The sequence below is a fragment of the Gavialis gangeticus genome, unplaced genomic scaffold (genome assembly GCF_001723915.1).
Source record: "Gavialis gangeticus isolate Ggan-Ray unplaced genomic scaffold, GavGan_comp1, whole genome shotgun sequence".
Lineage (NCBI taxonomy): Eukaryota > Metazoa > Chordata > Crocodylia > Gavialidae > Gavialis > Gavialis gangeticus.
This window is the reverse complement of record NW_017728992.1, coordinates 46,833,310-46,850,211: the sequence shown is the minus strand read 5'-3', so window position 1 is coordinate 46,850,211 and position 16,902 is coordinate 46,833,310. Positions and strand designations below refer to the sequence as shown.

Sequence of the window (16,902 nt, the reverse complement as noted above, 5' to 3'; positions counted from 1 at the left end):
AGAGGAACTATAGTGTGCTGGCAGCTTGCTTATAATCAGGAAGCTGTAGGGTGGAAAGGGCAGGGGACTGACCAATCTGCACAGATCCTGCATAAATAATATTTCCCTTGGCATCCACTCTGCCACTGTGGGAGACAGGATACTGGGTTATATGGACCCTTGGATCTGGCCTAGTATGGCACTTCTTACATTCTTAGCACCTTGAAGCCTTCTTTCACACAAACTGATTGCAGTAGGTTCAGTTTTTGCATCTTGTTCACCAGTTTTCTTAGTTCATAAAAGGTTGTTTTCCTGAGAGCTAATACTCTTGTGCTATGCTGCTTCATAAAGCACTTATGCATCAACCTTAATTTAAAAAAAAAAATTCACAATTATTTCCCCATTATCATCATATTTGCTGTTTGTACCTCCACATTAAATATTCAACAGCACATTTGAAATCAAATTGTTTCTGGGTCTGAAGAACAACAGCAACACCATATAACAAAAGGCAATAAATAAAGTGACACTCAGGCAGGAACTTCTTTATGTTGATAGGAATATGGAATACAAGAGCTTCATACATATTGCAGTGTTTTTGAGGCAAATGCAGTGATCAAAACAGGTGAGGATAATTTCTTGGGAAAAAATGAGTTTAGAAAAAAATTAATGGTCATTTCATTTAAATACCTCTTTACTACTCTGAAGTAGCTCCTCTGCAAGTTGAACAAGCAGTACAATCATTTAGATCAGTACAGAAGTTTTGACTATAAATGTATACATTGTTTACAAGAGATAACATTAGCAGTAGACTCAGGATTGTTTAGTACTTTCCTCACATTAAGTCAATAGGTATATATGTTTGAAATGTTTCAAACTTTGACTTAAAATGCTCTTAATTCTTATTTTCCAAGCATTCAAAGTGAATAAATACACTAGCATAAACCTGTTTCTTACAGTACTTCTTTTTTTATGCTTGCAACTTAATATGGTGTTTTTAAAGCAACCAATTGTAGGGCAAGCAGTTAATGGCAATTAATTGAAAAAGTTTCTATGAAATCAAAATTCTAACTTCTGAAAACCAGGTCAAAAACAACCAAGTACATAAAGACCAGATACATGCTTGGTCCTTATTTACTTAATGTGTGAAACAAAACAAGTGTCAGTAAAAAGTTTTACAGCTTGCACTAACTGGATGTTGCTACAGTTAATACAAATTATTTTCCTATGCTTTATATTAAATCCTCATCTATAAAACAGTGTTTTCTGTGATTTCATACCAAATGCTAGGAACAAAATAATTTTTCTTTTATTTGTTGAATCTTCATCCCCATGACAATAACTCAGTTTTGGTGATGTGAATAATAGTGTTTTAAAAGAACAGACATAGATTTAGTCAGTCTATTTTGAGAAGGAAAGGTAAGTTGGAAGGAAGAAACAAAAAACAGTGACATATATTAGATATGTAACTTATTTTGACTATGAGAAGCTGCTTACTCTTCTGATACTTAAATGCCAGTAAAAGAAAGTGTAATTTAAATATTTAGAAGGATTTTAAAATATCTTTATTCTTATACCTTGGTGTAGCCTTTACATTACAATTACATGCCTTATGAAAAAGTTATCTGTACTGCTGTATTACAGCTATGCCCAAGTTGCAGTACTGCCCAGGTGACTGGCTGAATTAAAAACTTCCTGATTTTTTAAGTACTAAGATTAAAGTCAATAGCAAAGAAGTTACCTGAAGTGCTAATGTTTTAATGCAAAATACAAACACAGCTCCCTCCACAATGCTACATCTGAACATGGATTATTAGAGCCATTTGCAGATAGCAAAGTTTCTAGTACGCATACACAACATTTATGCCAATTGGATGCTACAAAGTGTCAGCATAGGCAGCCATTTACATGAATATTGATCTGCACTGAGTAATGCTGAAAACTGACACAGTACTGTGGAAGAGTGAATCAGAAAACGGTACGTTTTCAAAACATATTTTTAACACAACACTTCTTGTGTAACTCACAAATGAAGAGTCTTCTACAAACATATAGCTATGAAGAGTGTATTTAGGCAAAGTTGGCTTCACACCCTTGATGGGATGAAATACATTAGACAAAAACATTTTTAGTGGTACTTAAGAGTCCCTCTTACTCAAAAGGCTGCATCAACATTCATGGACCAGAGTGTTTAATAATAAACTGAAGCACCAATGACTATAATATTCTACAAGTGTTTAGAGGAAAAGAAAACATAAAGGACTAATGGAGTATGTCTGTTTATATTCTTTTCTGGGATGCTCAATTTTTGCAGTTGTCTATGTTTTCATCATTGCTGAAGAAGCAGCCTGAAAACAGGTAAGCTGCAAATGCATGCTGCTTTTGAATTTGTTCAGTAACTCCTCTAATAACCTGTAAGAAAAAAAAATTGTAACTGGCAAATTGGAGGGTACAGTTTTTAAGGTGAACCAGTTAACAGGATCCAGTAACACAGTAGGTTATTAACATGACATGTGCCAACCTCTCAGTGAAAATCTTAACGTAGGGATATTTCTGTAAACAAGAAAAAGTAACATTTTCTTCATCAGGGATCAGGAAAAGGTGTGCTTTGTTTGTGGGGGGTAGAGAATAAATTAATCAGACGCTGCAGATGCATGCCCACTTTTCTTAAAGTATATATATATTGTTTTGTAAAGGTGCACTGACACATCAGTCCATATCGCATCGGCATCAATAAAAGGAAAATTGACATAATTGGCCATTGGCTTTTTTGGCTGATGTGGCCGATAATGTTGCCGATAAATGCCATGTGCATGTGCACAGCTGCATCATGCACATGACCAGCTTGGCAGCTTGGAGAGCAGCGTCTGGTTGGTAAGTCTGTTGCGGGGGAAGGAGCAAGGGGAGGAAAGGGGCGGGGGCACAGGCAGGCACTGCCCAGGCAGGGTGGGGCCTGTGGCTCATGAATAATCAGCCATCAGAATCTGCCAAAAAAAATCTTTAAATTGGTGCACCCCTACGGCTTTGCACACATTTTTATTGTGGGAACTGCAAGGAAAATCTCAGGTCTTGTGTGTAAGGGCTTCAATTTTGCTTAGCCCCGCAGCGTACTGGCTAGATCACCAATAACAGATGCTTTATATTACATGGTCATCCTTCTATGATGGACCCAACAAAGAATTTGCGAATTCTTATAATTTCTCCCAATATTCCAATGAAATGAGCAATCTCCTTGCTGTGATACCTGGGGTAAGTACAGACAGTCAAAAAACCCAAGGCTGAATTGATTCAATCTTTGCAAGTTAGTATAAACTGCATAGATTAAACAAGTGAACAGACATTCACTTTTGATTCTGAAAATGCAGCCACGTGTTTGGCAGACAGCTTGGGTCAAGGCTAGCCCACCACCCTGCACGAGGGAATTGGCAAGGGAGGTGCAAAGCATCTTGGGATGCTGGTGGACTGTGAGTCAACTGGAATCTGGAGGAGGCCTGGGACAGACATTCAAGAAACCAGTTTAAACTAAATCAGTTAAGTCTGATACTATATCCATCCAGGTTTATCTTAAACTGGTTTCAGCCATTTTGAAAATGGTTTACATGCACTGAACTGCTGTTGTGTTACAGATCTGAACTGGTTTCTGATCACTTAAAGAGGTTTGTGTGCAATTTCTGTCCCTAGCCCAACTGACAAATGCTGGAAACAGCAGCTTCCAGGAAATCAGAAGAATCAGGAATTGAATAACTTAATCTGCTGCCTTTTCCTAGATTTTCACAAACTCCTTTTTAAGGTACCAAAGATGTTAAACAGGGAGAGCACAAGAGAAGCAATTCAAACCAAAGCTCCCAGCAGTTCTTCCTTTGTTCACAAATACTTTGTTTGGTTGTCAGATCAAGTGCTAATCCCTGTTTAAGGATTCTATCTTGCACCCACTGAGAACAGCAAGGACTTGTCATATGTAACACATAGCATAAAGCTATGGTAAGAAAATGGTAGACATGCTACTGAGCTGCATGCTTTCAACTTTCATAGAAAGGCTCTCTCTTAACAATAAACTTACTGAATAGGTGACCTAAAAGAGGGAGAAAATTGGGTTGTTCACACCTGTATGCTCCTTTTGAGCATATGCTGTTTCTTTCTGTGGGTACACATGCTGCCTATTACAAGGAACGGGAGTCCTGAACTCCACTACGTCTCTAGGTGATTCTGTACCCACCACCTCAACTTGCACACATACCGTGTGCAAACCTTTGTGTGAAAAGTAAAGTTTTGTATTTTTTTTTTTTTAAATGTCTTAGTTTTCTTTCTCATCTACTCTTGAAGATAGTAGTGCCTGAAAATCAGAGACTGAAAGTTAAACTGTTAAATGCCTATTAAACAGGAATTGAATAGTTATTAGGGGTGTACGAAATGGGCCATATGTGATTCAGATTCAGCCCAAATCAGGGTCAGTGATTCAATTCATTGATCCGGATCACTGTCCCCAGTTTGAATGGGCTGAATTCAAATCTGAAGATATGAAGCTGATTTCGAGAATCAGCAATTCACCCATAGACACAGCTTTAAAATGATTTCTCTACATATCTCAAGGTACTAGCTGCGGCTTGTGAATGCTGAGATGCTGGGGCACAGGAGCTTGCCCCCCCCCCCCCCCCGTGCTCAGCGGTGAACTTGGAAGTGGACCGGACATACTTTCAGACCACTTCTGGGTCCACCGGGGAGCGCGCTGACCCCTACCCCCAATGCCTCTCTAGCTCGGCAATCAGCCGCAGGGGGACCTGGGTGCTCTCCCAGACCCAGGAGGCACCAGTTGCTGAGCTGGCAGGCTCCCTTGCATGCTCCCTGGCAGACCTGGAAGTGAACCAAGTGCTTCTGGCTCACTTCCAGGTTTGCTACTGAGCACACTGCGAATCCCCCCATGCTCCTGTGGGACCCTCCCTACGCTTCACCATCTCAGCATTCAGGAGCCCTCGGTACCTTGAGGTATGTGAGGTATGTAGAAAAAAAACATTTAAAGTTGTGCCTATGCCTGAATTGTCAAATCTTTCTGAATCTCTCTGAATTGATTCGGAGGGTTCTGATTTGAGTCAGAGAGATTAAAGGGTCTCCTGATTTGATTCAGATTCAGAGATTCAGCCACCGAATCAGGCCTAATCTCCACCAAATCGAATCAGCGACTGAAGGTTCACACTGCCCTAATAATTATCACTGCAGTACAGCTAACAACGCTCCAACTGAGACCTGGGTCCCATTTTGCTGGGCACTATACAGGCACATAAAAAGAGAAACTTCCTGCTCTAGAGAATTTCCAGTCTATAACTAAGCAAAGGACTAGAGAAAGGAAGTACTATTTTACAGATATGTAGCCCAGACATTGAGAGATTTACTTGCTCAATGTCATACAGGTTTGTGGTGGTACTGGGAATTGAAACAGGTATGAACTCCACTGCAGAATTTTGCCACAGAATATCCTTCCTCTTTAACTTCAGTGCATAAGAAACATGCAACAAATTATTTTTGTTAAACACTCAGCACTCATCCCACTAACTAGGTCACATTAGAATTCTCTGATCAGCAAGATATTTTTCCAGACAGCAGGAAGCACTAAGACTTCACCTCTTAAAATTTTTTTTAGGAGGATGCAGAACTCCCCAAATTGTGGGGTTCATGTCCAAGGGAAACATGAAAGGGCAAGACATATAATTTTATAAAATCCTTTGTAGGCCACCTTTTAGCAAGAGCCAATATTTAAAAAAATTAAAATTAGCATTATATTGTGTAGTATGAAGACAGCACATAGCCATGTCTTATTTACATCTTAGGGTTGGTATGTTGCACTAAATGTGGAGTCTGGTTTACTTTAACACTGTCCAATTTAGAGTTGCTTTCTGTGGCTCATAAAAGTCAGAATATGATAATGGTTATCCTTCCTGTAAGAGTATATGGGTATTGTGATAAGAGGGCTTGGGGCTGGTATTAAAAATAACATAGTATGCTTACTGTGTAGTACACTTACTTTTTGTCTGCTCCACTTGACAGTTGAGGTAAAGCTTCCAAAGCCTGCTTAAAGCTTGAGCTGCAATGAAATCATCATATGTATTTTTCTCCAGATGACACCTTATGAATTCACACAGATATTCTACAAAATCTGCACAATGCTTTCACTTCACTAAATAAACATTTAAACCTGAGGTGTTGAACTGTTAGTAAAAAAAGTGAATAGAACTAGCCATGGGCTCAGATAGATTTCCAATCTGAATATATTGTAGAGCACCCTGAGATGGACTTGAGACCAGATGAACCTTAGAGATGGACAACAAATGCATTTGGCTGAATACAGTTGCTGTGAGGGTCTATAGAAGGAAAGACCGTCCTTGAGGATCACTGGTTTTTAAGACTTCTAGGACATTAGAGATTATAATACATTTTCAATCTACCTAGAATGGGGAAGAAGAATATGAAGTACAGATGGAATGTGTCATCATTGTTTCATTGTACTCAAGAGTCTAGTATCATTTCATATTCAACAAACACCTATATAGTGGTGTCACAATTATTTGGCACTGAGATAACAGATTTAGCAAAGTGGCAAGATTTGCACTGAAGGAGGAAAGGTATAGTCTCTTGGCTAGCAGAAGATGAGCAAAAGTGTTTCTGGGATTCCAGAAAAAAAAAAAAAAGAATGATTTGGATTTTATCTCCGCTGTCAAAGCACAGCACTTGGCTTACCCAATTTGTGCTTATGCCAAATAGGCTTCAGCTCCTCCTCTATTCAAAATGCATGGAGAACAGTGAATAGAGTAGCACTCCAAAAGGCAGATGAAAAGACAACATTATGGACACTCAAGTCTCACAGTCACATCCACTTAATGTTAAGCAAGTAAAGTAACAAGACTGAATTTGCGGGGACTACACAAGTGCTAGCCATCAGACAAAGAATAGTGGTTATCCAGGAGGAATGAGTTAATCTGCTTTAAGGAATAACATTCACCTTTTCCATTTCAAAGCTGGGCCAACAAATACCTCAACATCAACACTAAAAAGCTATGAAAGCACGTGTTTTTACACTTAACTTTTTTCCTCTGTTTCACGTAGATGAACAGCCATTTAGAGGCTGTCAATATCTCTGTGTTATATCAAGCCTGGTCAGAGCCAACCCTAGGGGAGTGCAGGGCTTAGGGCAAATCAGTCTGTGCAGGGCCCCCTTAACATTGCATGGGGCTGTGGTACCCCTGCAAAGGGGGTGGGTCCTCTGTGCTTCTTCTGTGGCACAAGCCTGAGCTGCCAGCTGCAGGCAGGCCCCACGGGAGGGGCTTCGGCCGCTCCACCTGGCCTCCCAAAAGCGTGCGGCCCAGGGTGGTCACCCTGATTTGCCATACTTTAGGGATGGCTCTGAGCCTGGTATCCAACTGGTTTGTGTCAAAAAGAACATGTCTTTAACTGGAAGATGTCAAGGCTGAGGTTTACTTGTCCTTAAGCCCTTTCCAAGAACAGGTAAGACAAAAACTGGAGATAGTTGGCTACACCATTAATGTTCAATACAGTTTTGAATAAAAGTAATAAGGCAGCACAGTTGAAGGCACCTCTTTTAATATACTTTTCTCCCAGGCTGTTACAATGAGGTTATATTGTATCTTGTAAACCTTTTTCACCTAAACATTCTTTACTACTCACCAAACTTTTTATTTGATCTGTGTGTTTTATAAACAAAAAATGTGAGTATTTCCTGTTATTTCTAGATGGACCTAATTAGGGGGGGACACCAAATACTCAGGAGCAAGTCGTGGGAAGAGAGACTGGAGCAGTCATCAATGGCTCAATGCCCAATTGGAAGGAGGTTTCAAGTGGGGTCCTCAGGGATCTGTCCTGGATCCAATATTGTTCAACTGAGTGAAGGGATATGATAGCTGTCTTCAAATACCTAAAGGGTGATTATAAAGAAGACAGAGGTAGTCTTTTCTCGATGTCTGTAGGGTAACAGGACTAGGAACAATGGCCTCAAACTGCACCTGAGGAAGTTTAGGTTGTAGATTAGGAAGAATTTTCTGACTAAAAGTGTTCAAGCATTAGAACAGGCTACCTAGAGAAGATGTATAATCTCCATCTCTGGAAATTTTCAAGAACAGGTTAGACAAGACACTTGGATGGGGTGGTTTACTCAAGGGTGATCCTGCCTTGAGCAGGGGGATGGACTAGATAACCTCATGAGGTCCCCTCCAGCCCTACTTTCCTACAATACTATTAGAGAAGATGGAGGACACTGAACTCTCTTTCTCCTCTAAGATTCCCTTATCTTTGGGTCTTACTGATGGGGGTGACGGGGTTTCACAATGCTTGGGAGTGCTTAAATTTTAAGATGGGCCTTTCTAGCTACTATTATGATTTTATGGAGATAGAAGTAGTGAGGGGGAATTTTGCTTCTCACTTTAAAAGGGTACATGGAGCAAGGCAAGGCAAGACACAAGTAAGCAAAACCAACTCTCCATGTCTTTAGTGGGGTCCCTTCTGGGGCACCCAACCTAGTGCAGGTTCTATAGACTTTCAGATTTGCATCACAGATGTCTGGGAGACTCTTGACAGCATAGTCAAAGGCCTACGTGCAAGATTGAATAAAACTCTACAATGTTTGCCCCTGCCAGGTTTCAACTCTATTTTCTCAGCAACAGAAATACTACTTGGACTCTGATCAAGAAGTTTTCGTTTGCCTTTGCAGATAAGAGTAAAGAACCCCTAGCTAGTACAAACATGTTTAAGACCTGTTTTACAAACCTTCATAAAATCAACAATATTCCTTTAAATGAACATTAACTTAATTATTAGAATTTCTAGCATATGGCACTGTCTTATTGTGAAAATTAACTTACAATAAAAGCTTATGAAAAATATTTTAGCTACATTTAGGTTTTGGCATGTTTGTCAGACAGTTCATTTGAATGAAGTAGCATAAGTTTCTTCAGCTCTTACTTGCTTTCAGGTGTGAGGTACACAGCTACAGTATCTCTCAGTGCGAAAATTTCAAGTCTTGCCTAAAAGATAAAAATATAAACATGGTAAGAACTTTACTATGTTCTTTGCTCAATTAAACCTATGATATCACAAGTAGTAGAAGATCCTAGTATGCTGCAGCAAGTTTAGTAGACATGACTTTGACGGTTTATTTTCTGAAGCTTTCATTGTCACACTGCCAGAGTCAGGGAAGTGCTACAGGCACACTTACATTTATGAATTAAGTCAAATGGTTTAAGCAACTGCTATAAAAAGTTGTCTGAAAATCTCTCTCTCTCTGTCCCTGTGACCGTGCTAAAGCATGAATTGTGGTATATTTTTTATGCTCTATGATGGAAAAGCAATGAAATGCTACATGCATTAATTATATATTTTTGAACAATGAGCTTAGCTTCTTACAGTACAGCTTGACCAGGAAGGAAGGAAATACAAAAGAACAAAAATCTGTCAATACACTTTTTATTCTGGGTTCAGCAGCTGAAATTATTTTTTTCTTCTTCAGATGAGGAAGTAAGACGTCTCTGCTCCACTTCTCTTGTCTGTCACCTGCTGGGCATACAGGCTAGGGGATTTTACCTCTGCACTATACCTATGTGTTAATTTCCACCTAAACAGACAATGGTGGGAAATTAAGTCTGGGTATGTTTCTAAGGTAAAAATGACTGAAGCAGAGTCTAGAGAAATTATATGACATTATGGCCATAATGGCCATTTTATATGAAGGTGGTGAACACTGATCAACACCTAAAGTATTCCATTCAGAAATGTTTTCTCTAGAAGTGGATTAGAGCCACGAAGTCTAGAGTCAAATCTGAACAGTTTCTGTTTAGACCACTACAGAGGTATTTGCTGAATTAATTCAGGAAATACAGAGAATGACAACGTTTATGTAACTACATCCGTTTTCTAATGAAGCTTTTTTTCAACATAATGTTAATAATCTAATGCCAATACTGATGAAGGTTTCTATTTGGGAAAGCTCTTAGAACACACACATGGAGATTGCCCTTTTTTCCTTGTCACTCACTTGCTCTCAAGTTAGGCAGCCAGTACAGATTTGTGCTTTAGTAGTGCAAGGCTTCCTGGAAAGTTCTGGAATCCAACTAATCATCAATTTTATAGTTAAGAAAAATGTTTCACTCATTGCAAATTGACAACAGGATCTCTGAAATCCTGTAGGTTTTCTGAAGTTGAATGTTTTGGGATTTTTGAGTTGTGTACCTTTTCAAACTTTGGAAAATCCTGTCCATAAGATTTTGGGATTATTAGAGCTATACAGTGATGCTTAGCTGTTCACTTTAGTCTCAGCTTTAAAAGGTAACAGTCCAATTTGGTGTTTGCAATGACCAGGAGCCATTGTTTATGTCCTACCTCAAGGACAAGGCTAAGTAGAAAGTGAAGTTAGAATAAATGTGGTGTGTGGATCAGGGAAAGGGCTAGGAAATACAAACTAAAACACCTCTGATCAAAGTAATGAACTTTATCAAAGAGATGGAAAAAGGACCACAAGTAACACTTTTTACTGCTTTGAGAAACAATTTAGTTATGGGTTCACTTAATGAGTTCAATAAAATATGCACAAATTCATCCAAATCAAAGATAACTTTCACAAAGCATATTTACCATTTATTTTCCATTCTTGCTCGACTAGGACAATTACTTTCTACCTTAACTTCTTCAGATACAACTGCCCTTTGAGCATTTGAAAAACACCACATACATTAAGGCTTTACAAAAGATATATAAACAAGGTAGGGTTTTGATGTTTGGTTTCCTATCACCAGATGATGAGACCTTCAGACACAATACGAAATGGCAGATGGTACTGCCTGTCTCAGACAGAGCAGGTGTTGAGTCAAAGGGAGACTTTTCCCCACTTTTTTTTTTAACTCTAGACTTCGCTAAGCTTCAGTTCAGACTGATAGCACAAATAACTAGACCAATCAGAAACAAAAATTGCAGTGTAAAAATACCTGCAAGCTCCTGCCACATGGTGTTTACAAAGTTCCCACAAGGTTCTCCCCACTCAAGATCATAAGATTGGTTTAAAACTATTTGCCTATAGCCTGAGACTTTGCACTGAATAACATTACACAACTATTTTGTGTAAACTCCTCTTGCCCCAAAAATCCCCTTCTGGAACATATGTACAGTTAATGGTAGATAAGCTACCAAAATGCTCATGTATGGAATACCACGGTCCCCTTTATCAGCCCACAGGTAATATGGATTAGATCATATGTTCTGTTTGAAGTTTTTCCATGTTTTTATTTGCTAAAGAGTATCTACATGTAATGTTATTTAAAATCATTTGCATTTTAAATATATTGTAGTTAAGGCTACTCATAATTTTACTAGGTTATGGAATATTCTACTTATAGCTTACTTGTTAAACAGCATTAAGTGTCTCTAAATCTACACTGCTGACTACCACACATTTTATCTTCATTAAAAAGCAACACATGCTTTTAAAAATAAACCTGCTTTTTCACTTTTAATATTTGGTTGCTTGAGGATTCTAAACTAAATATGATGAGAGAAAGATGGACATGAGTTGTAGATTTTTAAATCAGCATTGTTGAGAATGTTTCTTAAAAAAAAGTGTGCAGGTATTACAAAACAAAAAAGACAGAATAACTAAAATAATTAAAGATATTTTGACATTTAAAATAGTTTGTCTGGACAACAAACTGATTAAAAATTGATTTAGGCTAGACATAAGGAAAAACTTCTTTACAAGTTGAGTGCCAAGGGCTTGGAACAGGCTCCCCCCAGAGGCGGTCCTGTCCATCCACCCTGGTGATCTTCAGAAAGTGTCTTGACACCCATCTTGCTGGGGTCACCTGATCCCAGTAGTCTTTCCTGCCCAAGTACGGGGGCTGGACCCGATGATCAGCAAGGTCCCTTCCAGCCCCCAGCAACTATGAGGCTATTTAATACTTGGGTGGAAAATAACATACAGTCCTTACATATCCTATATTTTTATCTCAGTCTAGACTCCTACAGGCTTCAAGAATGCTGATTAACTGACAGTGCTGCCTGAATAAAAGACTACTGGCTCTATGCCTATGAAGCACGTGATAAAGACGTATGTTATATGAGTACGTTAGTAAGTTACAGGGCTACAGTTATTTGCAAAACCCTTTGAGCTTAGATAATCTTCTGTGCACCCCTTTGGAAATTAATTTTACAGGATAAGCACTTACAAATGTTGTTATAACCAATGGGCAGGCACAGATTTCCTCCCCTGTGCATTAATACAGTAATTAATACTAATACATTAATCTTCTCATTATCTTTTGTACCAGTTCATCTGCTCTACAATGAGGACATTGAAACAATTTCTTTGAAGAGTTCTACTTAAAATGATCACTTTGAAAGCACCTCTAGAGAGATGTCATTTTGTACCATGCTCTTCACTGAGGCAGTTGCACTTCCCACAGTGACAGTACAATACATGAGCTATTCTATCATTGTCCATACAGTGGAATAATATATTACTAAGTAAAAAAACCCAAAACACTACATTAGCTTTTATACAGTAGCTCTAATAGGTTTTTTTTTAAAAGACCTAAAATAAAATAAAAACACAATTATGAAAACCAAAACCTATGTAAAACTCAAAATGTGAGAACAAACTATTTAACAGGCTACTACAGAATAATGGGTAAGAATATAATTCCTACTATAGCTTTATCCCTTGTGATGTGTAGGTGGAGATTTGCTGCATTTGGACAAAAAGAGGTAATTACAACACAGCATACCATTATATGGAACACACATCTCCCTCTCTAGGTACGCCATACTGTTTTTCAATTTGTGTATTTGAGAACAAAAGTATTCAGGTACCTGTAAAGCTCCATTTTTACTGAAGGATGAAACACACTGCATCAGTCGACTTAGTTCTTCAGAAACTGCTTCCACAATCCTAGACAATACTCGAGGCACTAACTCCTTGGAGATGGTGAATACCTGGAGGTTTTAAATCCGAGTCATTAGCTGGGTATACTTATTATTGCATAACACACGAAGCATAGACTTGCAAGGCATCAACCTTAATGGCAGGCTGAGCTGCTTTCCCAATAAACCTTATCTGTGCTTTGCCTCATGCTATACCCTCCTTTAAATCATTTAAAGGCTTACCTGTACCATGAGGTCTAAAGACAACAGCCATTCAATAATGGCTGGACAGGTAGATGGCTGAGACTGTGCTTATTAGGCAAACAACTTGCTGTTTTACTGTTACTTTATTGTCCTGCTATTCATCCAGTTTGCTATATCTGTTAAGATGTGGCATAAACATACAAGAAAACCAGTCTCTCTCCAATCTCTCAGTTCTAATCCTCAAAGGGAATTTACAAAACACCTTTCATAGAGGAGCCTGTGAACTTCACTTCACCAATCTACTGGATACAAAAAACCATGTACTAAATACAGCCATTGGATTTGATGCATTATAACCTGCCCAATATCTGATTCCCCAGGCCAAGCCTCCACTTTTTACCAGCTAATATTCATTCCCCCTCCTCCCCTGCTCCTTCTATCCTTTGACTACAGCTACATTCATTCCCCACACCCCAACCTGTCTCTTACCTATTAACCAACCCAATTTACTTTTTAACTGACTGGCTTTCTTGCACAGGTACTGGCCTCTGGCTGCTTTATTACTCCATCCAGGAAAAGCACAGACCATCTGCAGGTGCCTCCTTTGCCTGATGAAGGGCAATTGTACCTGAAAGCTTGCAAAGAAGAATTTTCGCAGCTAGCTGAGTTAGCCTAATAAAAGATATTGGATTTACCCAAAGAACCTTGTCTGCCTATGCCCTTAGACCAACACACCTACAACCTATACCCCTCATAAAAACATATACAGACTTCTTGTACTACTTGCTTATGTAACTTCAGTTGGTTCCTGATTATGGTTTGGAATTGCTACATTTATACCAAATAAATATTACTATAGTAACATTACAAGATTGATGTCTAAAGGTGCTTATAAAACAACCATCTGCAACTACCAGGAAATAATCTGGCAAAAAAATAAGATTAAAAAGGCAAAAGAAAATACAAGTACTAGAGCTGTGGTTTAAGGGAAACAGCTAAAGGAAGTGAGAAAAGCTGGTATGTTATAATAGGGATTATATTATAGACAGATGAGAAACAGAAGAAAGTACAAGGGGTGGGGGCTATAGGAGGGGAAAAAAAAAAACACACATCCACCTCAAACTAAAGAATTAGGTCACATTTTTGTAAAAGGGCCTTTGCTTTTTGTGAAACTTAGGTGTGCAAATGGTGTTTCTTCTGGTTTGACAGGGAACTGACTTATAAAACATATGAACTAGAAGAAAATATTTAGGTGAGTATCAGTGTGTGGGTGAGTGAAATTCAAAATCAGAGCACTGGAAACCTACATTCATGATGCCTAAGAGAGAGATGATGCTCAGACCCATTTATATTAAGCAGATTTGCCCCACAGCCTAGGCATATTGACCACATGCATGCTGGCTATCAGTCATTCACCCCATTCATTCAAATGTTTGTCCTGCTTCTGGCTGCTTTGGCTCATAAAACCTACCACAGCTCCAACTGTCTCAGCTACATACAGAGAAAAATGGTAAAAAAAATGTGAAAGGGTCACCTCAGGCAACAAAAGGTACTGGTGAGCTACACAACACAAGCATACCAAGAACATGGGCAAAATCTTCTACTGAGAAGAAAATATTTTTCACCCACAATCAACGCTCAATGTTACTCTTTAGAACTGAGGAAAAAAATTCTTAGCACTGGTGAATCATCACAATTTTGTAAAAACCGTACTTAGTTTGATTTCAGTTAAGATTTGTCTTCTGAAATAAAGAAAATAACTTTTCCACTACAGTTTTGGGCTCTTGTACAGCTGATGGCAAATTGTTGTTTATAAAACCCACAAGAAACTTACAGTGATGCTAGCAAAATTTTTAGCTTGAGCCAGGTTAGCAAAATTGCAGCAGAAAGTAGTATTACTCTTGTTAAAAAGTTTCACTATTGATCAAATTCTCATATTTCTTTACATACCTACCAAAATTTCACATGTAAAAATGTAGGGAGGCAATGGTGAACTCAATAGAAGCTATTAGGGCTTAAGACAATTTAAGCATATACCCAACTTTGAGTACACAAACAGTCCTACTGAATTCAAAGACAGAGGGTCCTTTGCTGAACCAGTAGTTTAAGCAGGTATGCCTGTTGAAGGGATATTATCACATTAAAAATTGATTTAAAGTTTTAAAATAAAGTGGGTTTAATTTTGGTGGAATTTAAAAGAAATCATCTCATATGCTCTTTGCTCATTTCAAGCCAGTTTCTAACTTGTGAGGAAGACAATTTTCTGTTCCAGAAAGTGCAGGATACAACAAGGGGATTAACTATTTTGGATCCTGTCTTGACCAACAGGGAAGAACTGATGGAGGATGTGAAGGTGATGGGTATCTTCGGAGGAAGAACTCATGATATGATAGAATTCTATATTCTGAGACAGGGAAAGCATGAGGTCAGTCAAATTAGGATGCTAGATGTCAAAAAGGTGAATTTCATCCAACTCAAGGGGTTAAAAGGCATGCTGTCATGGGACAATAGATTGAAACAAAAGGCACCCAGGAGGGCTAGGAGCTTCTAAAGGACACAGTATTGGAAACTCAACTAGAAACTGTCCCTACATGATGGAATCACAAGAAGAATAGCAAGACATTTATGTGGCTGCAAGAAGAGCTTCTAAAATGCCTCAAATGCAAAAGGAAAGCATATATACAATGGAAGAATGGGCAGGTCATCCAAGAAAGCATACCAGGAAATAACAAGAACTTGTAGGGACAAAGTCAGGAAGGCAAATATAAAGAATGAGCTGCACCTGACAAAGGAGTTTAAGGACAACAAGAAGTTCTATGAGTATGTTAACCAGAAAAGAAGGACCAAGGAAACAGTGGGTTCCTTTGTTAATAAGCTAGGGACAGCTCCTAAACAAAGATGCAAAGCAAGCAGATCTACTCAGAAACTATTTTGTCTCAATAGTTACACACAAATTAAGCTGCAGCCAGACACCAAATAAGGATTATTTGGATAAGGGAGGGAACAAGCTGAGGGAGGAGTTAACAAGAAAGATGGCTAGAGAGCTTTTGTTGTGTCGGAATTAATTCAAGTCAGCAGAGCCAGATAAACTTCATCCCAGGGTACTGCAGAAACTGGCAGAGATCCTGGATCCTTTGACAATGATCTTCGTGACGTGGTGGGAGATGGGCCAGGTACCAGGAGACTGGAAAACGGACAGTGTAGTGTCCCTCTTTTTACAAAAGGCAAAAAGGAGGACCTGTAGTCCTGGGGAACTACAGATTTGTTAGCCTCACCTCGGTACTTGGGAAGTTACTGAACAAACAGCTGCAAGCAAACGGTTTTTAATGGGTCCATGTCAGAATGGCAGGAGGTTTTGACTGGAGTTCCACAGGGATCTGTCCTGGGCCTGGTGCTGTTCAAGATGTTTATTAACAATTTGGATGTTGGCATGGAAAGCTTCCATGAGCAAATTTGCAGATGACACAAAACCGGGAAGGATTGTGAACACACTGGAGGATGCAAGCACAATTCAGAAGGATCTTGATAGATCGGAAAGCCAGGCTAGAGCTAACAGGATGAAGTTCAACGTGGACAAATGTAAGGTGCAACACTGCAGGAGGAATAATCAAAGACACAAATATAAAATGGGTGACACATGGCTGGACGGCAGCTCTATGGAAAAGGACTTGGGAATCTTGGTAGATCACAGACTCAATGTGAGTTTGCAGTGTGATGCAGCCACACAAGGTGAATGCAGTTTTGGGATGCATCAATAGATGCTTTTGGTGCAAGATACAGTAGGTGATAGTGCATTTCTATTCACCACTGGTT

The 16,902-nt window shown here is 39.0% G+C and overlaps 1 protein-coding gene across 3 annotated transcripts in view; it reads right to left on the bottom strand.

The window, feature by feature from the left end:
* Positions 1-651: 651 nt before the first annotated feature.
* Positions 652-16,902, bottom strand: part of EXOC2 (exocyst complex component 2) — a 277,754-nt gene continuing 261,503 nt past the window's right edge. For all 3 annotated transcript variants that reach the window (XM_019521894.1, XM_019521902.1, XM_019521912.1), the window contains exons 25-28: positions 12,835-12,957; positions 8,944-9,005; positions 5,996-6,055; positions 652-2,391 (exon numbers count right to left, since the gene is read on the bottom strand). In XM_019521894.1, the coding sequence (XP_019377439.1) occupies positions 2,298-2,391; positions 5,996-6,055; positions 8,944-9,005; positions 12,835-12,957 (339 nt within the window). In that variant the 3' untranslated portion in view covers positions 652-2,297. The remainder of the gene's footprint in view (positions 2,392-5,995; positions 6,056-8,943; positions 9,006-12,834; positions 12,958-16,902) is intronic.